At 38.1% G+C, this 27,037-nt stretch overlaps 1 protein-coding gene across 5 annotated transcripts in view; it reads left to right on the top strand.

The window, feature by feature from the left end:
- Positions 1–27,037, top strand: part of LOC136876093 (Golgi integral membrane protein 4) — a 227,440-nt gene that overhangs the window by 48,340 nt on the left and 152,063 nt on the right. For 4 of the 5 annotated variants that reach the window (XM_067149750.2, XM_067149751.2, XM_067149752.2 and 1 more), the window contains 2 exons: positions 6,037–6,183; positions 11,424–11,624. In XM_067149750.2, the coding sequence (XP_067005851.2) occupies positions 6,037–6,183; positions 11,424–11,624 (348 nt within the window). The remainder of the gene's footprint in view (positions 1–6,036; positions 6,184–11,423; positions 11,625–27,037) is intronic. The other variant, XM_067149753.2, reaches the window with a different exon arrangement.

Here is a 27,037-nt window from a genome sequence, read left to right as displayed (position 1 = left end):
ATGTTCCCTATGGGAATCAACATCTGTATCATCTGATGGCCAGGCAGGCCATAGTCTCTTGTAGTGTATTGGCACTGCCGGTGGCTCCAACTATCCTACACAATGGCCTCCACGGTATGCACTAGCCATGTGTCCTTGTGGGTGTGCTATTTACCAACTGATGAGCGCAACTTAGCACACTGGGGCGAAACGCTGGCAACCAGGAATGATTGGAATAATAACAGTAAGTTACATGTCAAACCAGGAATGAGTTAACTGGAAAATTTATAATGTCCAATAAGGGACCATTTATATTGGTATTACAGAAAACGATACCGAAGGTCGCATTTTGTGGGAAATGCTTCAGCTCTCTAATTCAAACAGCGTCAGCTAACTATCTTAACCACGTATGTACCATGAAAACATATATCAAGCGCCAGTAGAAAAGTGATAAACTTCTTGCTATAAATTCACAAGATAATAGCCTTTCTGAAATTCAACCCGACGCGAGAAAATATAAACTAACCTCTGAAATCAATGATGCAATCTGCCATATCTTGAGGTGTACCCTATTTTTACTTAACTGCAGTATTTAGCATTAAAATTAAGCGATCGTTTACTTCAGCCTTTATTTTTAACGAGTTAACGACTGCTGCTTATAAATTTCATATTTTGTCCCGTATTGGCTCAACACAACTAAGGTAATGTTACACGGAGATTCCCACCTTCCAGTACTTGTCAGATTCTTACAAGTATTAGAATGTGGGAATCTCCTTGTAACACAACCTTAGTTAACAACTGCTGTTTGAACATGTTATTTACGCACTTATTACGAAAAACATGTTCTCCTCTTTCATTTTCACTTTTCTTTACGGAACAGCAGTTGACAGGTATTACTAATCGACTCCGACATCGCCTTCGAATGCCGACGAGAGAACCTGCTAGTGGACATAGCGAGGAAACGATACCGAAATTATTGATCGCATGCAATATAATGGGCTGGTGTATAAGTATCGGTACCGTTAGAAATCGTGCGTGCTTAATCGCTTGTAGTAACGGATGTGTCAGTGTTTGGCTCTCGCTGAAACCGAAGGATAATACACAGTTCAGTATAGGAATTTTGAAGGGACAGAAAAAATCTGACGTTATATCAGTGTTCTCGTTATATGCCGAACTCGCTATAGCGGACTTCTACTGTATTTAAAAATTAAGTACTATTCTTTCTCTCTCAGTTGAGTGTTACATAATACACCTTATTAGGGAGTGATAATCTCATAATCTCGTAGTTTTCCCCTTGAAATAAATAAAAGCTGTCACCAGTGCCCTGCTTCATCTTATTGTGCAAACCTTAATATAGTCTTAACTTGGTAAATTCAAAGTGAAAAAAAGAAAAGGTCAAGATTTTGAATTAGACCAGTTTCAGTTTTTTAATAATACATTCATCGACATCAAAGTTGTTGTTGTTGTTGTTGTTGTTGTTGTCGTCGTCGTCACCCCCCCCGTGCAATTAATGCAATTGGCCGTGTGGTCAGGGGCACGCGGCTGTGAGCTTGCATCCGGGAGATAGTGGGTTCGAATCCCACTGTCGGCAGCCCTGAAGATGGTTCTCTAGCAAAATTTCAAAATTTCATCTTTATATCCTTTTCTCTTAAACTGGACAATGTAGTATGGGGGATTCGGAAGTCTGATGCCATTTTACACTGGGGCGAAACGCTGGCAACCAGGAATGAGTTAACTGGAAAAATTTATAATGTATTTATATGGTATTTATTTATATGGTGTTTATATGATAATGTTCTAATTACCCTGGGTTCCCGTACAATATCTCTTTGCATTTCATAGGCATTTCTTTGTTCCACACTGTAACTTTAATAACACTCTGGTGAAGTGCATGATGCTTATGCTATGTCCTTCTAATACATTCATCGACATCAAAGTTGTTGTCACACCCCTCCCCCCCCCCGCGCAATTAATGCAATTGGCCGTGTGGTCAGGGGCACGCAGCTGTGAGCTTGCATCCGGGAGATAGTGGGTTCGAATCCCACTGTCGGCAGTCCTGAAGATGGTTTTCTAGCAAAATTTCAAAATTTTATCTTTATATCCTTTTCTCTTACACTGGACAATGTAGTATGGCGGATTCGGAAGTCTGATGCCATTTTACACTGGGGCGAAACACTGGCAACCAGGAATGAGTTAACTGGAAAAATTTATAATGTATTTATATGGTATTTATTTATATGGTGTTTATATGATAATGTTCCAATTACCCTGGGTTCCCGTACAATATCACTTTGCATTTCATAGGCACTTCTTTGTTCCACACTGTATCTTTAATAACACTCTGGTGAAGATTCACAATTAAGTATTTATTTATTTTCCACCTAGTCGATACAATGATTGCTTAAGGCAATTTAATGGTTAAAAGTGGTACATGTTTCGTATATTATCAACATCTTCAGCCACATAACACTGTTTAGATGAAAAATATATAAATCGACAAAGTAATGCTTTAGAGGAAGTGTCCTTAAAATTAACATAAGATTGACAACATTAAAACAAACAAATAACTCAAGAGAAAATAATTTATATATTATATTTTCTCGTGAGTTATTATTATTATTATTATTATTATTATTATTATTATTATTATTATTATTATTATTATTATTATTATTTTTAAAAAATGTTGTCAATCTTATGTTAATTTTAAGGACACTTCCTCTAAAGCATTACTTTGTCAATTATATTTTTCTTCTAAACAGTGTTATGTGGCTGAAGAAGTTGATAATATTCGAAACATGTACCACTTTTAACCATTAAATTGCCTTAAGCAATCATTGTATCGACTAGGTGGAAAATAAATAAATACGTAATTGTGAATCTATTGAAGTGCGATACGGACCATGAAGCTGATTTTATGTAACTCTGGTGAAGTACGTGGTGCTAATACTATGTCCTACTCTTGCATCAGTTTCGATGCATCAGGTCGATTTGGATAGGGACATTGTCAGTGCAATTCAGTAATAAGGAAACACTGGTGTCTATGGTATACTTTAATTTCTTACAACATTTTATAAAAATGCACACGTTTTAAAGACAAACTGCTACAGTAACTTCATCTGTGACAGTAGATGAACCGAAGGGGCTGAAGTACAGTTCACGATGAAAACAAGTGCCTGGGGCAGGAAGGGGGAGTGCGGGACTAATTCCTGGAAATTAATAAACAACCTTGACTAACCTGTACTTTTTTAACAAATTCTTCGTGAACCATGGGCAACAACTGAGTGGCCTAGTAAGTGGTCCTGAGAGTCTGGACACCGGTTGCTGTGGAGTGGTGTGGGCATCTCAGATATATTTCGGCAAGGAAATGCACCAAGGAGTGATCAAATTACTGGGGAGGTATTAAAGACAATGGGGTGGTACCTCGTGGCTTATTTAAAATTTCTCTTTGACTGTATCATAAATAATAGTGTAATACCAAAGAAATTGAAGGAATCTATAATAATACCAATTTATAAAGGAAATGGTGATAAAAGGAAACAGAACTACAGACCAGTCAGCCTGACCAATACAGTTTATGATAGGGTGATTAGAAAAAACTCTTGCACAAATTGAGTAACACTCTCTAATGTGTGGGAATGCAGAAATATCATTAGTGTTACTCTTTAGTATTTATATGATAATGTTCTAATTACCCTGGGTTCCTGTACAATATCACTTTGCATTTCATAGGCACTTCTTTGTTCCACACTGTATCTTTAATAACACTCTGGTGAAGTGCATGATGCTTATGCTATGTCCTTCTCTTGCATCAGTTTCCTTTGTCTTCTTACAAACATTTCTGAGGTATTTGAAGTTTTGTATGACCTCCATTGGTTTGCTCTGTATTTTAATTACCCCCTTTCAACTCGCTCTGTTCTAGGCAGCAGTACAGTCTTAGCTATGTTGGGTTTCATACTAAACTCCTCATTTGCCTGGCACCATTAGTAGGTGGACTTCCTTTTTGCCCGTACTCCAAATCACTATATATTCCACAAATAACATTGTGTTCACTCTGTCCATATTCTGTTGTTTTTCAGTTTCTTTTCTACTACATCAGTCACTATGATGAAGAGAGCACAGACTTTGGCTTAAGCCATTTTCGGCCTTAAATGTTGCATTTATTATTGAATCATGAAGTAAGATGTTTTAATGCTTAAATCTTCTCTTTTATCAGTAATAAGCGTGGTATTCATATTTTATTTCACAGTTTATCAACAGGTTGATATGCATCTTTTACATATTCCATACTTTCAGCTGCTCAAATTCAGTTGTTCTCTCATATTCTCTATACAGGGCTTTCAAATTAAAACTCTACCAGCCACAAATACCTCTTAGTGAGTGAGCTCATCTTGGTCGACTTAGCGATTGGCGTTGTGGTTTAGACTGTTCCAGAAGTGATGTTTCTATGGGTGCACATTGACTACTACTACTACTACTACTACTACTACTACTACTACTACTACTACTACTACTACTACTACTACTACTACAGATTCAGTACCTACATATACAGATAAGCAACATGCTTACCTTACAGAAGTCCGGCTCCATGATTAAATTGTCAGCCTTCAGTCACAGGGGTCCCGGGTTTGATTCCCGGCAGGGTCGGAAATTTTAACCATTATTGGTTAATTTTGCTGGCACGGGGACTGGGTGTATGTGTTGTCTTCATCATAATTTCATTCTCATCATGATGCGCAGGTCGCCTACGGGTGTCAAATCAAAAGACCTGCACCTGGCGAGCTGTACATGTCCTCTGACACTCCCGGCACTAAAAGCCATATGCCATTTCCATTTATCTTACAGAAAGTGCTGGAGGTGGTGCCATTTTTCTCCTAAACAAGTCTCACAATGCTATAACACATTCTGAAAAACACATTGGACTTCTACTGGAGAAATCCTTTCAATCTCATGTTGAATACTGAGTTTCAGTTCTAATATTTGGAGGTATGATCGGTACACTTTATCTTTTAGGTTTCCCCACAAGCAATAATCAGACAATAGAAATAAATAAATAAATAAATAAATTAAATAAATAGGTAGCTCTCAGCCCACTTAGGCTTAGGTTTAGTTGGTCGTTGTGGTGCCTTGGAGTGCTCCTTCACAATTAGGTCCCTGCTGTTGGCAGCGATTTTTATTTGAAAGCCCTGAAGTTTTGCCTTTTAAGTTGCCATATAAATAGTTCCATTAATAAAATGTTTTGTACCGGGCGAGTTGGCTGTGCGGTTAGGGTTCGCGCAGCTGTGAGCTTGCATCCGGGAGATAGTGGGTTCGAGCCGCACTGTCGGCAGCTCTGAAGATGGTTTTCCATAGTTTCCCATTTTCACACCAGGCAAATGCTGGGGCTGTACCTTAATTAAAGCCACGGCCACTTCTTTCCCACTCCTAGCCCTTTCCTATCCCATCGTCACCATAAGACCTGTCTGTTTTGGTGCAATGTAAAGCCACTAGCAAAAAAAAAAAAAAAAAAAAAGTTTTGTGGCTTGAAAAATGAATTCTTGAAAGAGACGTTCTGTCATTCATAGAAATTGCACAGATTTCTTTTAATAGTAAAATTAATTTGTTCGTCTTAAGGTCTACTGTCCCATTTAAGGACAGCCTGAGTAAATAAGTGACACTGTCACAAAAGAAAGTATTCTTTTCTTATATGAATGAGAAATTTGTTTCATTCCCATGTAAGAAAATTCTCAGACCTTCATAGAAAACCTGAATGATAATGAAAAAATTAGTTCATTGTAGTGCTACTTTAGGGCGAATTCTGCATAATTATGAAAAGTATCTGAAATTATTATTAAGGGGTCATAAAATAAGTATAAATCACTATTGTATTAATGGTTCGGCCTAATTTTTCTGGGATTTTCTACTAGCAGACTCATTTGTGAACATTCCTGTTGACTTGTAGACCTGGAGTACGTCATGTGACAGTGAACAAGGCTATACAAAATACTTTCTTTCTCATATATATAACTTAGGTAGCTCGTATTTATTTCACTATCCTTTGATCATTTGTTTCAGTCTCAGTTCCTGCGTCTGGAAGTCGAAAATGACAGGTTAGAGAAACAGAACAAGGAATTGGCGAGCCATACACAAGATTTCACCAGTCGTGCGAATCACTTGGAGAAGGAGAACATTCAGCTCAAGAACGAAATAACTGAGCTCAAAGTAAATTATTTCCTTCCAATCTTTTCTGCTTTATCATTTAGTGTGTCCAGTGTCATTTAAAATTGAAAAAAAATGTGGAATTTACGATATTTAAACCCTGCCCTTGAATATTCAGGAATATTTAGAACACTTTATTTAAAAAGAAAAGGGGAAATACCAGCAAAATTTTGAATTGACCTTTCCATAGCAATGTATGGACCTAAGTTGTTATACTGAATATACCGCAAATGATATTCGGAATATATCCAGTTCAAAAGAATTGATCAGTATAGAGAAAAGATCACATAGGAGGTGCTAGAATGCCCTTCTAGGTACCATATCCTCAATCATCCACTAAAGAATATGATAATATAATGACATTGAAGAGTATTTATATTGTCTTCTTTACTGATGATCTCTCTTTAATCGAGCGACTTGGCCGTGCGGATAGGGGTGCGCAGTTATGAGTTTGCATTTGGGAGATAGTGAGTTTGAACCCCACTGTTGGCAGCCCAGAAAATGGTTTTTTATGGTTTCCCATTTTCACGCCAGACAAATGCTGGGGCTGTACCTAATTAAGGCCACAGCCGCTTCCTTTCCACTCCTAGCACTTTTCTATTCCATCGTCGCCATAAGACCTGTCTGTGTCGTTGCGACGTAAAGCAACTTGTGAAAAGAAAAGAAAAGCTCTTTACTTGGTGAATCATAGAAAATAATAGTGATACAGGGTCAAAATTGAGGCTGTGATGGATATGAGAACAGACTGATAATACAGTAAAATGAGAAAGTAGCTACACTATCATATGTTGTGTTTAATGCTTACTAACACAAAGGGGAACGAACAACTGAGATTTTATTAACAAAGCTATACTTTCCTTTGTCAACTCAGTTAATATAACTTCAAAGCTTTTCAGTCTGTTGAAAATGCTATTTATAACACATTTAACCCACTATAACATCCCTGTAAAGGAAAAACATAATATTAAACAAAGAATGACATGTTTTATTCAACAAGAACATCCTCAGATTGTGAGATCATTAGAAACAGTATAACCGTCGTCATCTTGCTCTCGCACTACTTCTCTTATCCACCATGAGTGTGTGCATTATTCTCTTAGGTAACATCCTCCTCCATTCACCTCACATGATCCCACCACTGAAGCCGGTTTATGCATAGCCTACCGCATCATTCATTAAGTTCATTCCTAACTTTGCCTCATTTCAAGTACCCTCCTGCCATTGTTCCCACCTGTTTATATCAGCAATCATTCTCGCTGCTCTCCTGACTGTTACTGCTAATTTATGACCAAGATATCCTGATTCCACCCAGCTTTCATTTCTGTACAGCCAAGTCTGTCTGAAAACAGACTGGTTTAAAGATAGTTTCATCTGGGAGCTGACTTCTTTGTTACAGAATTCCATTGAACACAGCTGCAAGTTCACTGCATTAGTTTTGCTGCACCTTGATTCATTCTCGTTTACTAAACTACCATCCTAGGAGAATAACATCTAACATCCTAAATTTTTTGAAATTTTCTACCTGTTCCAGTTTTGTGTTCCCATACTGACATTCAGCTCTCTTAGGTTTCTTCCCTACTGACATCACTTTTGTCTTGGTAATGCTAATTTTCATATCATACTTGCTGGACCTATTTTCAAGTTGCAAGCTTTCAGCACAGTTTGTCATTAAGACCAAGTCATCAGCACAGGCCGAACTGCTTACCATTTTTCCACCAAACTGAATCCCTCCCTGCCTCTTTATACATTTTCAGATGATCCATGTAACTATGTATAACAAAGATGAAAGATTATCACACCCCTGTCTAATCCTTACAACTGTCTTGACCAAGAACACATTCTACCATCAATTCTCACTGTTGCTGAATTCTCAACATTTCAGGTACCCTCCTGCCATTGTTCCCACCCGTTTATATTAGCGGTCATTCTCGCTGCTGTCCTGGCTGTTACTGCCAATTTATGATCAAGATATCCTGACTCCACCCAGCTTTCATTTCTGTACAGCAAAGTCTGTCTGAAAACAGACAGACTGGTTTAAAGACTGATGATCTTCTTAATAAAATTCCACACTATTCTTATTACTCTGTGAAGCCATTTCATCCCTGCCTTTGCTTTATATTTCACCATTTTGGGCCTAATTTCAATTTCAACAATTGCCTTTGATTGCCTATAACGATTACCTTTAATCCCATAATCCCTCAGTACAGAGAACACATTTTCTCCTGATGGTCAGTCGTATTCCTTGTCTAGATCTACAAAACATAAACATAACTGTCTGTTCCTCTCTTGACATTTTTCAGTTAACTGTCGCACACTGAAAACCTGATACTGATAGTCCCTCTGTGGTCTGAAACCATACTGGTTTTCATCCAGCTTACTCTCAACCAGTGATCACACACTCCCTTTCAAAATGTCAGGGAGCACCTTGCCTGGTATACTGATCAATGAAATAGCTGTATAGTTGTTGCAAACCCGTCCTGTTCCTATGGTTATAGATAGGTGCAATTACTGCTTTCGTCCAATCTTCTTACTATAATTCCACACTATTCTTATTACTCTGTGAAGCTATTGCATCCCTGCCTTTGCTTTATATTTCATCATTTTGGGCCTGATTTCATTTATCCTTACTTCTTTATGACAATGAAGTTCATTTACCATCCTTTACACTACCTCAAGGGTAATTTCACTAACATCATTGACCTCCTCCATATAAACTTGGCTGTTTGCAATATCAATATAAAGATTTCCTGTTATATTGAGAAGATTTTCAAAATATTCCTTGCACCTTCCAGTGATTCCCTGGGATCTACTATGAGTACACCTGATTTACCCAAAACACTATTTATTTCCATTTCCCTCCTTTCTAAATTCCTTATTACTGTTCAGATAGGTTTCTCTGTCCTGACTTTCGATGTTGTTACCAAAATCTTTCCACAACTTCCGGGGTTCAGTAATTATTTGTTTCAGTCTGTTTCTTTCATCTATGTACAATTACTGTACATGTCTACATCAGCTTTTGTTTAGAGCCATTTTTTATATGTTTTGTTTTTATGTTTACAAGCTGCCCTCACTTCATCATTCCACGAGGATGTTCGCTTTTTCCCATCCTTGTACACAGTTGTTTTGCTCCTAGGCATTCTCTTTCCATATCCATTGTTCTTGCTTGTTTGTACCAGCAGTCATTTATTAATTAGGTATATAACTGAAGATTTCTTGTTCGACTCTTTGGCTGAATGGTCAGCATACTGATCTTCGGTTCAAAGGGTCCCGGGTTCGATTCCCGGCCGGGTTGGGGATTTTAATCACTTGTGATTAATTCTTCTGGCTCAGGGACTAGGTGTATGTGTCCATCCCAACACTCTCCTCATCATACTCAGACAATATATCACACTACCAACCACCACAGCAACACGCAATAGTGATTACATCCCTCCATATAGGGTTAGCGTCAGGAAGGGCATCTGGCCATAAAACAGGGCCAAATCAACATGTGTGACGCAGTTCCCACAGGTGTGGGAAAAGCGGTAGCAGAAAAGAATAAGATAACTGAAGATTTCTTCTTCTTGTTGCTAAGAAGAGTTGTCCCGTAGGAGGACTTGTGTCATGCCTATCAATCATTGGAAAAGTTTAAACCTGTCACACATATGTAAGAACTGTTCTTGATTCGATTTGTAGAGCTCTGGAACAAGAAAATTCTATTTGTGGGGGTTCGTTTGCTTGACTTTGAATTACAAAGGTTCACATTGTCAGGATTCAAATTATAAAGAACATATTTCTTCTTGACAACCTCCAAAAATATTTGATTTATGTATTGTTTTTCTTTGAATCATCAAGATTTATGTCCCTGAGTGGAAAGGTACAAATTTAACTTAAAATTACTAAGATTTTCAGTATGTCAAGGTTTTATTATGCATATTATTGACATAGTTAATTTGATAGATGTCACTCCTTTCACATTACACTGTTGTGGCAAAAGTCTTGGGAAAGCAGAATGTAAAGTTGTTAGTTGGTGGCACCACCGTTTCGCGACATCTTGGGATTGCCCAGACTTGTACTGTTTGTGATCTAACGTTTTGAAAGTAAGTGGCTTGAATGGGTATCATGGTGGGGGTCAGAAGGATGGAACATTCCGTTGCCAAAGTTTTGAATTTCTTGATCATTGGTGTCACGTATGTGAATCAGAAATACCTCTCAGAAGGTATTACCATCCACAGTGAGTGGTGCACAGGCCAATGATCATGATCAACAGCATCTGACTAGAATTGGCTATGGTAACAGACGAGCCACACTGGATCAAATAACATCCATGTTCAATACAGGAGGTACCAGATGCATATCCAGCAGTTCATTGCAGTATTCTCTAGCATCTATGGGATATAAGAGCAGAGATTCATCAGAGTGCCTGAGTTAGCATCATGTCAGTGGGCACAGCGCCTCACCTGGACATTTCCTAATTGGACCCTGAAGGACTGATGGCATGTGAGATGCTCCAGTGAGTTACAGTTCCACTTACATTTTGGGGTGATAGTAGGCTTTGGGTGTGGTGCAGGCCTCATGAAGCCATTGACCTCTATCGTCAACAAGGCATCGTACAGGCTGTGGTGGCTCCTTAGTAGTGTGGTGCGTGTTTACTTAGCATGGATTGAATACACTAGTCCACCTGAATGGGTCATTAACCGGTGGCTCTACGTTAAACTGCTTGGTGACCACGTGTAGCCTGTCATGGTTTTGATGTCGTCGTCCCCATCCACAACACTGGGATGTTCCAGCAGGATAACTCACTGGGTCTTCAGGCCCAAGTTGTCCAGAATTGGTTAAAGGAGTGTGTGTATAGATCCTCTCGTTTGCACAATACAAACCACGTTAAGCATTTAGGGGATGCCAAATCAAATCCAATCAAAATCTCTTTATTTGCAAATGAGGTGCCTACCTCGGTGGCAAATGGTACAGATGGTTTAGATGTCTTATTTGCACCCAAGATCCTGCAACTGAAGATAACAGGGAGCTGTAAGTAGCTATTCAAACAGCATAGGTCAGCAACTCTCCACAGGAGTTTCGTCCACTTGTTCACGCTTGCTGTAACAAGTAGCTGCACTTCACCATGGTGGAGGAAAGCGAACACAATGCTAGAACTTTATTCCATGACCCATGACTTTTGCCATGTTAGTATATATTTTAATTCTAGTGAAAACTCTGTAATTGACCTTTCTTAAATTTCTTAATATGATCATTTTCTTTGACAGAAATCGCTTAAGAGTTGTCAGATAGACCTGAATGGACCTGCAGAGTTGAAGACTGTGAAAGTTGCAGAAAGTCCTGCTACAAGGGAGAAAAGTAAAGTACAAAGCATTCCAAGTCCTTCCTCTTCACCAGTAGCAGTAATTCCAGAGGAAATAAATCTCCGAGTGTTGCAGGAGCCATCGAAGCAAGGAGCCAGCGAAAAGGTACGCTCATCAAGCCCTACCTCTGTAGCTTCCAATCAGTCGGTCACTGCTGCCCAGGATATAAACCTTGAGCAATTACAGAATAAGATTGATCAAATATTAAACAAAAGTCTACAGAACAATCATTTACAGCAAGCAGTTTAATACTTTAATATCAGATATATTGCCAAGGGTCATGGTACTTAGCGACTGTATTGATTTTCTTCTTAGTATATAAGTCTGTTGAATTTCAGTAATGGAAAGTGCAAGTCTGTAAAATTATGACCATTTTTATTGAGGACATTGAAAGCAAATTAGCTTTCAAATGTAGGTCTAGGGCAGTGCCGGGCTAATAAACATTATGCCATATCATCCAAGTCTAGGGGCCGATGACCCAGCTGTTAAGCCCCTTTAAATAACAATCATCATCATCATCATCATCATCATCATCCAAGTCTGTTTCAAGTACAATGCTGCATATGTTGCTTCTGGTTTTAAAACCGTGTTGTAGTGTTTTTGTTTTGTGTTTGTGGATAGGCAAATTATTATTTACACATGGATGTCCCAGTTAATTTTTGTGCGCTAGCTAGCTTGTTTGTTCTTATTTGGATTGAGGGTTTTTCATTTAGGTTGTTTCTTATTACTTCTCCTAAGTATTTGAATTGGCTGACAATTCTTAGTTTATTAGCTTTTATGCTTATTTCTTTTAATGATGTAGGTTTTTGGAACATAATTTCTGTCTTTTCAAATGATATTTTGTTGATGGGTGTGGCACACAGAAACTTCGTAATTGGCATGTGGCGTGCACACTTCATATTCTTTCACATAATTGATTCAGCTTTGCTTCAGTAGAATGTATTTCCATGAGTGCAGAGTCTTGGCTCAGGGCGAAAACTGGTCTGTCACGTGACTTGCTGGCTGGTTAGAGGGTGACAAAGAAAAGAAAATACGATGAGTTCGGGCCTCAGCTAGCGGGTCGCAGCTGAGCGAATACAACCCATTGTGTTTTAACAATGAATGGCTCCCAGATAACACACGCTTTTGAAACAAATACAGCAAAAAAAAAAATTCTTACACACAGTTAAGCCACAATTTGATAGGGACAATATATATCCAGCTTCAAGTCTGATAATACAATTTAATTTGTGACATTGGTTTCAGTACCCAATTGAGTGGTATTTTAACATAAATATGATAACAGTCACAAGTTGTTGACATTTCAGAGCTTTTTTTGCGTTCTATATTTTGTTTCTCTGTTACCTATTAAGTAACATGGTTCATTACAACCAAATGTAGACATTTCAGAGCATTTTTTGCGTTCTATATTTTGTTTCTCTGTTACCTATTAAGTAACATGGTTCATTACAACCAAATGTAGACATTTCAGAGCATTTTTTGCGTTCTATATTTTGTTTCTCTGTTACCTATTAAGTAACATGGTTCATTGCAACCAAATGTAAATGGATGTACAATCAGTGATAGGAGATTTGCAGATACTGATACAACAGCGATTGTGGTGTGGTTTGATACTAGTGGTGACGTATTACTGAATCTAATACTGAGTACACACAAGTGACATGTCTTAAGGCTCCCTGTTGACAACACTAAGAGAAAGGTGGGAGTTGATACGGTTCATGGAGATTGAAAATTTTCTTTAAGAACTTCGTGGCACTTGGGAACAAGGCTCAGAAATGAAGCAAGACTGTGATAAGGTTCAGTGCGTGCTTTAAAATACTGGGCTCTCATTGAGTAATGACTTTTACTGTTAACTTGCTTTGTTTTATTAATTTATGTGAAAATAGTATGAACATTAATTAATAGATTCTTTATTCTTTCTCTCCAGATCTACATAATATGTATATGATCCATTAATGTAGAGAAAAAATAACAAGTCTGACCTAAACCAGCTCACAAAAAGAAAATGAAAAGAATGCCACCAGATAGGCAGACACATGACAAAACCATAAATAAAATAATAATAATCATAATAATAGTAATAATAATATAAATAATAATAATAAAATGGCAATGAGGCAGGATAAACACTGTCGCCTGGCCCAAGATCAACCCTTATTGGTGGTCTGTTGGCCATGGCAGAAGACAGTATGACAATAAGAAACTAAAATAATAATGTTGCTGTGTAAAGTACAATAGTGTCGGCAGACGGCATCTGTAATTTAAACAAACTGCATATCACTTCTGGCCCGGTTCGCAACTCAGCGCAATCCTTTCTGAACACTGACCTCTCTGTTGCTCTACTCAAGTTGCAAACCCAGCTTTCATGTTACATCCACTGTCGTGCCGGTGTGCAATTATTCTCCTTACGTTTCGTTACTGTTGTCCACTGTTAAACTCTATTATCTCACTACACTTATTTTCTTTTAAAATTTCAGGCAACTCTCCACATTAACTGAAACCATCTCACTTGCCATTCCATACATGACCTACCAAACATCACTATCTCCCTATTCATCCGTCATCCTTAACTCATCACAAATTTTTACATACACTCTACTACCTTATGGCATCCATCTCCACACATTAACTTGATCACGAAACCTCGTGATTATTTACTAAGTCACCACACATGCCATCGCTACTTTGAATCACAATCATCCTGCAACCACTTGTATTCACCAGCCAAAATATCTTAACTGTAGTCACACAAACCCCTCACCATATTAAATTATGCCACTACACACACTCCACTATTCTCATATGCTTAAACAATTCACATACTGCTGCTATTTTTTTTGCTTCTTGTCAGTACGCCTTCGTCTAATTTACTCGTCTTACCCCACATCTCTTTTAGGCCCAAGCTTCTCCCTTTCACTCCCTGTATCTTCCTTTCTTCTCTCACACTGGCCTCCGTCCTCAGCTCCTTAACTCTTGCCCTGGACTCCCTCCTCATCTCAATTACTGCTTCCCTGGCTTCTTCTACGATCAATTCGAAGGTAGCATGCGCGTCCTTTTCTGTCCTGCTAATTTCTTCTTGCTGCAAGCTCTGTACCAATGCCCTATTTTCCTTGGTGTTTTCTTTATCCCCCTGCCCGTCTTCACCAACTGTAATGTCTCCAACTTGCCTTTCAATCGACTCTCTGATCTCTTCCGATCTCGACGCCATACTAAGATCACACAGCTCACTACTTCCATTTGATCTTTCCTTTTCACCATGTCCGTCTTCTCTGGCGCTGCTTTCTATTGTCTGTCTGTCCTCCACTCTCTTCCCTATCACTGATTCCTGCCTCAGTCCATCCTCTAATGCCCGTAATTTCATCACATTCCAAAATCTGACCCATATACCGTTATTTACCAGTAATTGCTGACCCCTAATGTGCGCTCTTAATCCTTGAAGTTTGGCCCTTACTAAATGTTTTTTTATTTATTTAGGATTTTCAGATTCTTGTTCCCTTCTCTACCCAAGTCTCTCTTAATCCATATTTTTTCACTATGTAGGTTCCCTGCGTTTCTTATCACTATTTCAGCCATCAAAGTGGATATTAACTTCATTTTTATAGGCCTGTTTCCATGCGCTGTACCTATCCTTTCCACGTCATCTATATCTACTTCGCTGAAGTTAATTTTCATTTTGTTCTGGATGACATCCACAACTTTATAAATTGTCCCCACTTTGTCCTCTCCCTTTTCTTCTGGAATCCCATATATAAATAAGCATTTCTTCCTCTGTTCCTGACTACAGCGTTCTATTTCTGTCTTCAGCTTCAACTTCTCCTCTTCCATATTTCTTATTTTCTCTCTGAGTAACACAATTTTTCCCTTGTTGTTCCCTGCTTTGGTCATTGTTTCGTCTGCTTTTTTCTGGATCCATTGTCTCATATTTTCAAACTCCTTCACTTGCTCCTGTATCATAGTTTTAATCTGTTCAAACGGGCAAACTTCTTCCACAACTTCTCTTACCACTCCCTTTATGACTTCCACATCTTCCCAGCTCCTGTTGCCACTGGAAATCGGCCCGGGGTTAATTTCCACGCCTCCTATGATTAACAGAACCATAACCACCGCTGCCACCAACATCCAGTCACCCTTCATTCCTAGTTCCACTTTACTTTCTTCTCTTTTGGCTGTATTCTTCTTCCATCTTTCCTGCCATCTTCCAATAATTACCCGATACTGCTCCACACCAATCATCTTCTTCTTCTTCACTTTCCGCTTCCCTCCTGCACTCACCACTCACATTCCACTCCCGTTCTACCGGCACACTCGACTCAGCACATCCGCACCCGTTACTGGCTTAGGTTAGACTGAAATGGTATGAACAGTATGTTCCTTTCTTTTTTTTACTTCAGTCCCTTTTAATATCATAATTTATTGTTTCTAAAAATGGAATGCTCCATTTTTAATGCCATGTAGACACTTGTAATGGTCTGTAATGTTTAGGCCAACAGGAGGTGGAAGAAATTTGGTATTGTATTTTTTCTTAATTTTTCATCCGTGCTTAGAATTAATGTTCGTAAGTTACACAGAATATTTATTTGCTGCTACTCAGGGACGTCGACCTTATGACAGTAGATTTACTAGTACATAAAAGATATCCTGCTGAACAAAGTTCTGGCACATCTTCATCTCCAACGACCATAAAAGTACTTAGCAGGATGTAAAACCAATAACAGTATTATTAATTAATGAACTTAGAATTTTTGGCTCATTGTCATTTATTAAATGATTTAATAAGTAAATATTATTATTTCTGGATTAAGGCCACATTATATTAATGAATATTTAACAAGAAAGCTGAGCTTTCGGCCATGTTTCATTGGCTTCCATCAGGGCAGTGTATTATTATTTATTTACTTTTTTCAGATTGGTCTGATTATTTTTCTTGTACAAAACCTAGCTAAAATACTTGCTTTGCTGGAACTTATGGCAGAGAATCATTGTCCTGATAATTTTAGAGAACCTCCGTCTGGGTTAGGTTGTATCTTCCTCATTGATGTGTCCACAAATAATGTCTTTTTTGGTCTCCTTAAACTTCTGTACTTTTTTCTGTATTGGAAGAGATTCCTTTAAAAGATCAGTTTTGCTTGTTGTATGTATAAAAGAAGTATACAGTAACAGTCTTACTAATAAACGGTGTTTAACTTTTATACAAGGTTTATACACCGTTTATGTGAAATTTGTTACTATTAAACCGTGTATAAGCCTCCTGTGTATACATCTGTTATAGTTATTCATTGAATTGCTTATACAGGCCAGGACCCTTGTATAAGCCTTGTATTGCAGCGAGTAGCAGAGAAAGAAACGTGTGAGCAGTTTATTTTAATGGAATTTACTGTCTGCAGTAATATAATCGTGATGAAATATTCGACTTACCCATTTAACATTGAACACACATTGAAAGAATGGATGATAACACTGATGATCTTCACAATATTTTAAACATAGAAGACATGTACCATTTAGAGGTTAGGGAGGCTAGACATCTTCGTAAAGTAAAACACTTTAAAGAGATGGAATGACAATGAAAAACTATAAAAGAAATTATGGTGGGGCGTATTTTTGTGTAATAATGTGTTACTGCTTAATAAACTTTTGAAATTGCGATTTTTATTATACATTATCTGTTTCTATAAAGATCTTTCTCAAATTTGAGTATAAAAAGCGACATATTCCTTGATATAAAAAATGGTATGACTTGAAAACCGTATGTAATATTATTTCCATACTTTGTAGTTGAATACACAGATATATAATGTATAAATACCTAATAGAAACTTTTTTGATCAAACCTTTCTTTTAGCTTCAAAACAGTTATTCCTTTCTCCTGAAAAGTAAGGATTTTGGAATGTGTAACCTTTTCAACTCATCAATTCAATTACAATTGCTTACGTTTTCTGTTCTATCCCAGTTAGGAGCTCTTGATATTTTCTTCTTTTCCATTTCTTTCGTGGTGTTCATTACACAAGCAAGCTGGAATTCAAGAGGACAAATCGGAGCAAATATTCGTTTATAGGTAGGGCAGTTAAGGATTGGAATAACTTACCAAGGGAGATGTTCAATAAATTTCCAATTTCTTTGCGATTATTTAAGAAAAGGCTAGGAAAACAACAGATAGGGAGTCTGCCACCTGGGTGAATGCCCTAAATGCATATCAGTAGTGATTGATTGATTGATTGATTGATTGATTTATTTATTTATTTATTTATTTATTTATTTATTTATTTATTTATATCAATATAAGCCAATTTCCAGCTGTCTCACTTTGTGTTGCTACTGCCTTTTCGATATGCCGTGCTACTGCATGACTTTCCAGAAAGTTTTGCTCGTAGATGAGCAGCAGAAGTGATCATAAAGGCGGTGAACGTGCGAAAAACGTCAGTGAACTGCAGGAAGATATTCCTACGCCTTTGAACAAGTGTATACATGCTGTATAGTAATACAATGCGTATACCACGTTTATTAGTAAGAAAAATATACAGCGCTTATACAGGGTTTATTCAATGTATAACTATGGAAGTGTTAAACAACTGTATAAGGACTTTTTATTAGTAAGACGGTAAATGAACATTTATACTTAAATGCATGTCACAGATTTGTACCATGACCTCTGATAATATATTGAAGTATATTTTTTTCTTTCTTTGTGCATGACCTTATAAATATTCTGATTTGATTTGTTTTGCTTTGCTTTTTTATTCTGGTCTTCCTTAGGAGTGTAGTTAAAGGCTGTGTAGGAATATCATTATTTGTGAATAACTCTCACAAAGATGTGTGAAAATGAGGCTATGGTGTGAGTTCAAATTGAGCCAAGTTGTTTCAGTGGCAAGCAGTTGGTTAGTATTACTTACCGTCAGTAAGTCCTATTTAAATAAATAAATGGTTAAATGAACAAATATCCAGTAATTTTTTATTTTTTCTTACTGTAAAGCAGTTTTAGAAGCTAGTATGCCCCTGAAGTAACTGTATCTTGCAATATAGCTGGACCTATGTTGTTCTTTAACTATTGATTGTTGATTAGTGTAAATAATATAGAAAGCTCTGAAGAATTTATCAAAGATCTGTTATAATATTTTTGTGTTCACATATTGCTTATTTCTTTTATGAATTTTCTTTTTGTTATCAAGATGCGTTTAAGTAGGATTCACTCGCAGAGAGTGATGATTTTAAAAGTGTTATGGTTTGGTGTGTGGTAAGTAAACATTATGTGAAAAAAATTGTGTTTTTAATAATGAAATTTGTAAATAATAAAGGTGCGTGGAAAGAAAACAGGTAATTTTGGTGCAGGCTGCAATAAATGTTGCCATGTTTAAATATTTTTACTGGGCCACACATCCATACAGATATGAAAGGAGTACATTTAAAATAAACTTTCAGCCTATTAGGCTAAAGTCTAACATACAGTATATGCTAAAGGTACGATATGTACAGATTAATAATGGCCAACTGGACACCAGTAGGATCCTTTCCAATGGAGCAATATGACCTAGGCCATTACGGCTTAACGAATAGAGCATCTGATGTGAAATTTAAAGATTGTGGCTTTGGATCCCATTGGTGTCCGGTTGGCTATTTCAGTTCTATATCAACATCTCTTCAGCACGTACTACAGTACATGTTTGGACATAATCTAATAGGCTGACAGTTTATTTCAAGTGCAACGTGGTCGAGAAAATTAAATATTCCAAGGAGTTTTATTTTACTGGTGTAGCACGACTGTTAGGTCATTTTTTTTCATCAGTGGACACAGTGTATTTAGTTCCTGTGACTTATCAGCTGAGAAAGACAAATACTTAATGGTAGTAGTGTTCAGAATATGTAGAGAATTGATAATCTATGATCTGAATTATGCATGCTTATTACACTGTGTAGATTTTTCATTTTAACTTGGTTTATTTAATATTGCTAGTAGATTAAAAAACAGCTATTTCTGACTGATTTCTTGGATAGAATATTGTAAAATATTCATAAATTATTTTCAAAATTTATACCCTAATTGACAGCAAGGAGGTAATCATAATGAATTATGACAATATTGAGGACTTCATGTTGTTCATGCATTCTCCAGTGTTGGGCTCATGATCCCCGAGTGGAATGCGTGAAATTAAGGATAGGTATACATGAGAGCATTTGTCAAAGTATAATTACTTTGTGTCTCTTGAAAATCATTGTACTTACCCTAATCGAGGTGCTGTGTTAAACAGACTTATATGCTCAGCTCTCTTCTCTGGCTACTTACAAGTACGAATCTCTTGTTTTGTGCTCCAAAAAATTGGATGTTATTTATATGCTTAATATGATTCCATCCTTTTCCTATTATTTACTTTGTTCCTCTATATCCCTACATATCTTTTCCAATTCTCTCGTTTAATCTCAGACTTTATCAAATATTAGTTGTGATTTTTATCACCATTCTCCAAATACATTGGGTTTTCCCCCTACTTGTTTCTTTTCATCCCTGTTAATTTCTATAAAGTTCAGACCATTCAAAATGACAGTGGGATCCAGTGACCTGAAAATGACATCAGATCTGAAACTATTTTCCACCGGGCGAGTTGGCCGTGCGGTTAGAGTCGCATAGCTGTGAGCTTGCATCCGGGAGATAGTGGGTTCGAATCCCACTGTTGGCATCCCTGAAGATGGTTTTTCTATAGTTTCCCATTTTCACATCACGCATATGCTGGGTCTGTACCTTAATTAAGGCCACGGCCCCTTCCTTCCCACTCCTAGGCCTTCCCTATCCCATCGTCGCCATAAGACCTATCTGTGTCGGTGCGACGTAAAGCAAATAGCAAAAAACAAACAACTATTTTCCTGTTGTTGGATGGTTTCATATACTTTAAGAAGCTTTTTATTTTCTAAAAAAATTGAGGAAGACATATATGCTTTGAAGACCTTCTTTTAAAACTCTTACAGATACATGGCATTATACTCTCAGTGTACTTTGTAACAGAAGAGATGAGTCTTTTTCATTTGATAATTACAGGAAGTCTGCTGTTGAAGAAATTGAACAATCCTTGAGTACTGGAAATATTTCCATACATACATACATACATACATACATACATACATACATACATACATACATACATACATACATACATACATACATACAATCATAATCACTAAGGATCATTATGCTTTTCAGCGTTCAGAGAATTTTCGAAACGTTGCCACAATCCTCTATTTGCAACTAGTGCTGTGGCCTAACTTAGTTCTATACCTCTTATCTTTAAATCGTTAGAAACTCAGTCTAACCATCGTCGTCTTGCTCTCCCTCTACTCCTCTTACCCTCCATAACAGAGCCCATTATTCGCCTCGGCAGCCTATCTTCCTCCATTTGTCTCACATGACCCCACCACCGAAGCCAGTTTATGCGTATAGCTTCATCCATTGAGTTTATTCCTAACATAGCCTTTATCTCCTTGTTCCGAGTACACTCCTGCCATTGTTCCCCCTGGTTTTTACCAGCAATCATTCTCGCTAATTTCATGTCTGTTACTTCTAACTTACGAATAAGATATCTTGAGTCCACCCAGCTTTCGCACCCGTAAAGCAAAGTTGGTCTGAAAACAGACCGATGTAAAGATAGTTTCGTCTGGGAGCTGACCTTCTTACAGAACACTGTTGATCTCAACTGCGAGCTTGCTGCATTAGCTTTACTATACCTTGATTCAATCTCACTTACTATATTACCATCCTGGGAGAACACACAACATAACTACTTAAAATTATCTACCTCTTCCAGCTTTGTATCACCAATCTGACATTCAGTTCTGTTGACTTTTTTACCTACTGACATCAATTTAGTCTTAGAGAGGCTAATTATCATACCATACTCATTGCACCTATTTTCAAGTTCCAAGATATTAGACTGAAGACTTTTGGCACAATCTGCTATGAAGACTGCTTACTACATTTCCACCTAACTGAATCCATCCCTGCCATTTTATACCTTTCAGCAGATGATTCATGTAAACTACGAACGGCAAAGGCGAAAGATTGCAACCTTGTCTAACCCTGTAAGTACCCTGAACCAAGAACTCATCCTACCATCAATCCTCACTGCAGCCCAATTGTCAACGTTTCGACTTAGGTCTGACATTAGACGCTGGTTAATAGAGCAAACGTCTGAAAAGCCTTACATCTGATCTGTTTTTTGACATGCTCTATTGGTGGAAAAATATCTAATTTCCTCCTTGGGAACTTAGAATTTCCATTCATTTTTTTCATCCATGTGACTGCAGCACTTCACGTGGCCAGCAAGCTGCTGGTCTACTGAGATGTGTAAGTTGTATACGTTTTGCAAGGTAAGCATGTGGTAGGCCTAATTACATTATAGATTATTGGTTTTCTATTAAATTGACATGGTATTTATGAAAGGAGATGTGTGTGGTACAATAAACTGCTCAATAACAAGAAGACACCAGAGCAATCATTCTTTAGGTTTTCTAAATATCCTGTGCAGTAAAGCTTGAATTACTGTTTACATTTCCGGATGATAGAACGATATTGTGAAGATTCAGAAATTTAACTTCAGATAAGTAGGTATTTCGTTTATCAGTGGCGTAATGTAACTCATAGTGAAATCCATCCAATTATGAACTTAAATAACGTTTTAACGCAACCATAACCTCTAACACGTAGCAGTGTTTTAATTTTCAATGTGTAGAAAATTGCTTGTCCGCCTCTGTGTAGTGGTTAGTGTGATAAGCTGCCACCCCCAAGAGGCCCGGGTTTGACTCCCGGCTTTACCACGAATTTTGAAAATGTGGTACAAGGGCTGGAACGGGGTCCACTCAGCTTCGGGAGGTCAGCTGAGTAGAAGGGAATTCGATTCCCACCTCGGCCATCTTCGAAGTTGTTTTCCGTGGTTTCCCACTTCACCAGGCAAATGCCGGGATGGTACCTAAGGCCACGGCCGCTTCCTTCCCTCTCCGTTCCAATCTCTCCATCCCCACAAGGTCCCTGTTCAGCATAGCAGGAGAGGCCGCCTTTGCTAGCTACTGGTCCTCCAGCCGAATTGTATCCCCCGACCCAAAGTCTCACGCTCCGGGACACTGCCCTTGAGACGGTAGTGGTGGGATCCCTTGTTCAGTCCGAGGGAAAATCCAACCCTGGAGGGTAAACGGATTAAGAAAGAAAGGCAAGAAAATTGCTTGTAAATAGTAGGAGGGCTGATTTATTGAAGAAAAATATGAACTATTTGTACAGTAACATAAAGTTATGTTCGAATCATTTTGGAGACAGCCAGTTTATATCAGCAGAGAAGAAGAAATTAGCAAGAAATGCAGTTCCTTTCCAAATAAATCTCCGCAGATTTCTTCAAACCGGAAGTTATTGATAAGAAATGATTAGCCCGTGTCAAAGGAGCACAACACACAGTCAAATGTTGCACCGACACAGATAGGTCTTTTGGCAATGGTGGGATAGGAAAAGGCTTGGAGTGGGAAGGGCGCGACCATGGCCTTAATTAAGGTACAGACTGTTCTGACAATGGGAAACCACAAAAAACCATCTTTAGGGCTGGCGAGAGTGGAGTTCGAACCCATTATCTCTGGAATGTAAGCTGATAGCTACGTGTCCTAAACCGCGCAGCCACTTGCTTGCTTCTCAGAGGAGCCGAAAGAACGTGGGTTGTTTTCAGGAATTTCCTGTATGCTCACTACCTTGGATGTGGTATTATACTGTTAATTCTCTAATACAAATACCTGATTTTCCACATTAATGCTGTGAAGGTACTAAGTCATTAGTGTTGAAATTATTTGTGAAATTAAGATTAGATTACATTGTGATATTTTGCTATGAAAGTTTTCAGTGCCATAAAACAAAAAAGCTCAAAATTTAGTTCATTACTATTTTTATGATGTATGTAAAATTACCAAATTCAGTTCAATAATACTAGCCGGGCTGAGTGGCTCAGACGGTTAAGGCGCTGGCCTTCTGACCCCAACTTGGCAGGTTCGATCCTGGCTCAGTCCGGTGGTATTTGAAGGTGCTCAAATACGACAGCCTCGTGTCGGTAGATTTACTGGCACGTAAAAGAACTCCTGTGGGACTAAATTCCGGCACCTCGGCGTCTCCGAAGACCGTAAAAGTAGTTAGTGGGACGTAAAGCAAATATCATTATTATTATTTCAGTTCAATAATAGGATTTTGAAAATGGCTAAGACCTTAACTACAGTGGTGTGATCAGTTGTTCTTCAAAAATAAACTATTGTTGTTTTCCTTCATTATTATTACCACACTGTAGCAATAAGTAGTCTAGTGTATCAACATATTTTTGTAAAATTTATGATTAATATAGTTGTCGAGGTGGTTACAGTTTATAATTTACGTGGGAAAGTGCAATCAGCTGTTGGGTAGGGAATTGTTCTGGACTGTTAGAGCTTGCTGGCTGGTGCGAGCATGGCGTCATTCCGCTTGTCAACAGGTTGCCATTTCATCACCAAGCAGCTTTGCGACTGTGTACAATTAGACTGTGGTTAACATGAACTGCCATTATTGGCTCCATCCTCATCACATGCCTGAATCACATTAGTCTGGATATGCTGACCCAATATAACAATAATTTCTCAATTCCAGCTTCCTTTCTCACTGTGCTATTCCTTATTTTCTTCAGTTTTGCTTTTTTGAGTTGTGGACCTCTGGACCTGAGATGCCTGGAACCTGGATGAGTCCTTCTTGGTGAAGGTGCATGTTTCGATACCATAACTTAAGATTAGTAAGAAGCATTGATTGAACATCACTAGCTATGTTACAAAATTTAAGAATGGCAGTCAGAATAAGAGTGGAATGCTTGTTCACTTCATTTTTAATTGAACATAATATCCTGTTAGCTGCTGCCGATCATGCTGGTGCTCTGTTTAGGAAAATGTTTCCGGGTTCAGAAATTGCAAAAAGAATATGGCTGTGGTCATACGAAAACAACACATTTTGAAAGAAATGGCTACAGAATCAAGAATGGAACTCGTTGGTTACATGCAACATGTACCATTTTTTATAGCTACCGATGTGAGCATTAATAGTAATGCCAAGCTTTACCCTATTGTTGTCATCTGTTTTGTGGGAAAGCAGGAAAAGATAGCTCAGTGTTGTCTGTCCCAGCTTTGGTGGGTGATTCCACGAGACGTAATATTGGTAATTTGGTAATTTGGTAATTTCACAATTAGAGTGTTACAAAATACCAATTCAAAATTGTGTAAGCGTTCTGTTCCGACAATGCTCCTGTTGTGATTGGAAAGAAGAATGGAGTTGCTACTATTTTAAGGAAAGCCTCAGTCATCTGTCTTCGTACTGGGTTGCTCATGGCATTTGATTAACGTGGCTGCTGAGAAAGGTGCAAACAGTTTGCCTGTTAAAGTTGATGAACTATTAGTTGACATCTTCTATTATTTAGAAAAGAGTTTTAAGAGGAAGGAACGCCTTAAGAAATTCCAAGAGCTTCACAACAAGGAAACGAAGAAGATATTGAAACATGTTTGCACAAGATGGCTATCATTAGGAAGGTGTCTGCAGAGGCTGTTAGAGCAATGGAATCTATTACTGGGTTTCTTTAAACATAGTAAGTAAATTCGTGTCCTCATCCCGAGGTGGTGCAGCTCTTTTCAGGCATACCCCCAATGGAGGTGAGCTGCTTGTACCATTTCAACCACTTGCCAGCCCTCCTGCCATTTTTACATTTCTGGCAGTACCGGGAATCGAACCCGGACCCCCGAGGACGGCAGCTAATAACACTAACCGTTATGCTACATAGGCAGACTCTTTTAAGATAAGGTGCTTGTTAATGCTCATTGTGCAACAACTACTAGCTTAACATCATTTACAATCCCAAAAGCTGAGCCTGGTAGGTCCTAAGAGGAAAACTACTGAGTCGTCAGAATTGGTTGCTCCCAAAAGATTTGCATGTGTCTCAAAATCTGACCAATCTTGTGCTGAAGAATAAGAACATTCTTCAAAATCGTGAAGAATTTTTATTTTATGGTTCTGTCGTCAGGCTTAAATAAAGGCATACTGTGCCTTCCTGTATGCTGTCATTCCTTTATTTAAGAAACTCAGTTCTACACTTTAGAGTGCTTCCCCTCACATTTATTAACTACTAGAATTAATGACAAACCTGTTAAAGCAGCTGTTTTCCAGATTTGTTAAACCAAAAGTGATCAAAAGTTCCCTTTTATTAAAAGTTCCATGCCATTTTATTGAAAATCAGCGACAATGATGACCTAGTCATTGGCGTTGAGACAATGAACTTGGTGAAGGTAAGGTAACTCGTGTCCTCATCCAGAGGTAGTGCAGCTCTTTTCAGGCACACCCCCAATGGAGGTGAGCTGCATGTACCATTTCAATCACATACCAGCCCTCCTGCCATTCTTAAATTTCTGACAGTACCAGGAATCGAACCCGGGCCCCTGAGGACGGCAGCTAATCACACTAACTGTTATGCTACAGAGGCGGACAAACTTGGTGAAGAAAATGATAGAGGTAAATCAACATTCTTTTCATCTGCCAGGGGTTATTTCTGCACAGCATGTGATTATATTATTAACACGTTCCCTCTCAATGATGAAATACTGAAACATGCAAATTTTGCAGATGTTTCAAAATTGAAGTTGCCCAGTTTCCTTCTGTACAATTCTTTATAGAAAGATTTCCATCATTGCTGCCAAGGAAGGACAGTGAGTTGGTTGAGGATGCAATGAACGTGCTTCAGAACCAATTTGTAGCTCTTCAGATTGATGACTGTGGTACTGTTGAGAGTGAGAATCTGACAGATGACACCAAATGGGCTTGCTTGATGAACATTCGTGGAGCTGATGGTGTTCCTAAGTATGATAGGATATCGAGGTTAATGCTTTCTGTTCTGACTCTACCGCACAGCAATGGTGAGTGTGAACTTGCGTTCAGCTTGGTGAAAAAGAACCAGAGTCAGTTTAGGTCCTCAATGTCAAATGAAATTACGGATTCTATTTCTGTTTTAAAAACCAGAAGTACTGGTATATGTTACTCGAGTAGTTTTCTTCCAGAATTTCTGAAGAAAGCAAAGAAAGCAATCCATATCCATCTGTCCTCTCCAACCTGTGATAGATAATAAATAGCCTGCATACTGTGAGCTTGACAGAATTTTGTAAATAAGTGTAAATGTTTAGTTTAATTTTGACGGTGACATTCATATTGCCCCCTTTTATCCTGGCTGAACCCAGTCGGTGAGCGAGAGATACCAAGGGGTAATGTTTGTTCACCGGCTGACCTTATTTCAGACGCATTTTAAAGCAATAGGATTGACGACCAAACAAAATAATTAATTCAAACAGCATTTCTGAAATATATATATATATGAGCACTCATAAAACAAACAAAATATTCTTGCTGTTACATTAATATTTTCACGAAGTTGATTTTTGATCAGACTGTACAGAAAATAAATTTGATCTTCATCTGCGTAGGCAAAGGTTACGTTCTGGAAAAAAAAAAAAAAAAA

Source organism: Anabrus simplex, chromosome 6 (assembly GCF_040414725.1).
Source record: "Anabrus simplex isolate iqAnaSimp1 chromosome 6, ASM4041472v1, whole genome shotgun sequence".
NCBI classification, from domain to species: Eukaryota; Metazoa; Arthropoda; class Insecta; order Orthoptera; family Tettigoniidae; genus Anabrus; species Anabrus simplex.
The sequence above is the reverse complement of the archived record's forward strand: the minus strand, read 5'-3'. Positions and strand labels throughout refer to the sequence as shown.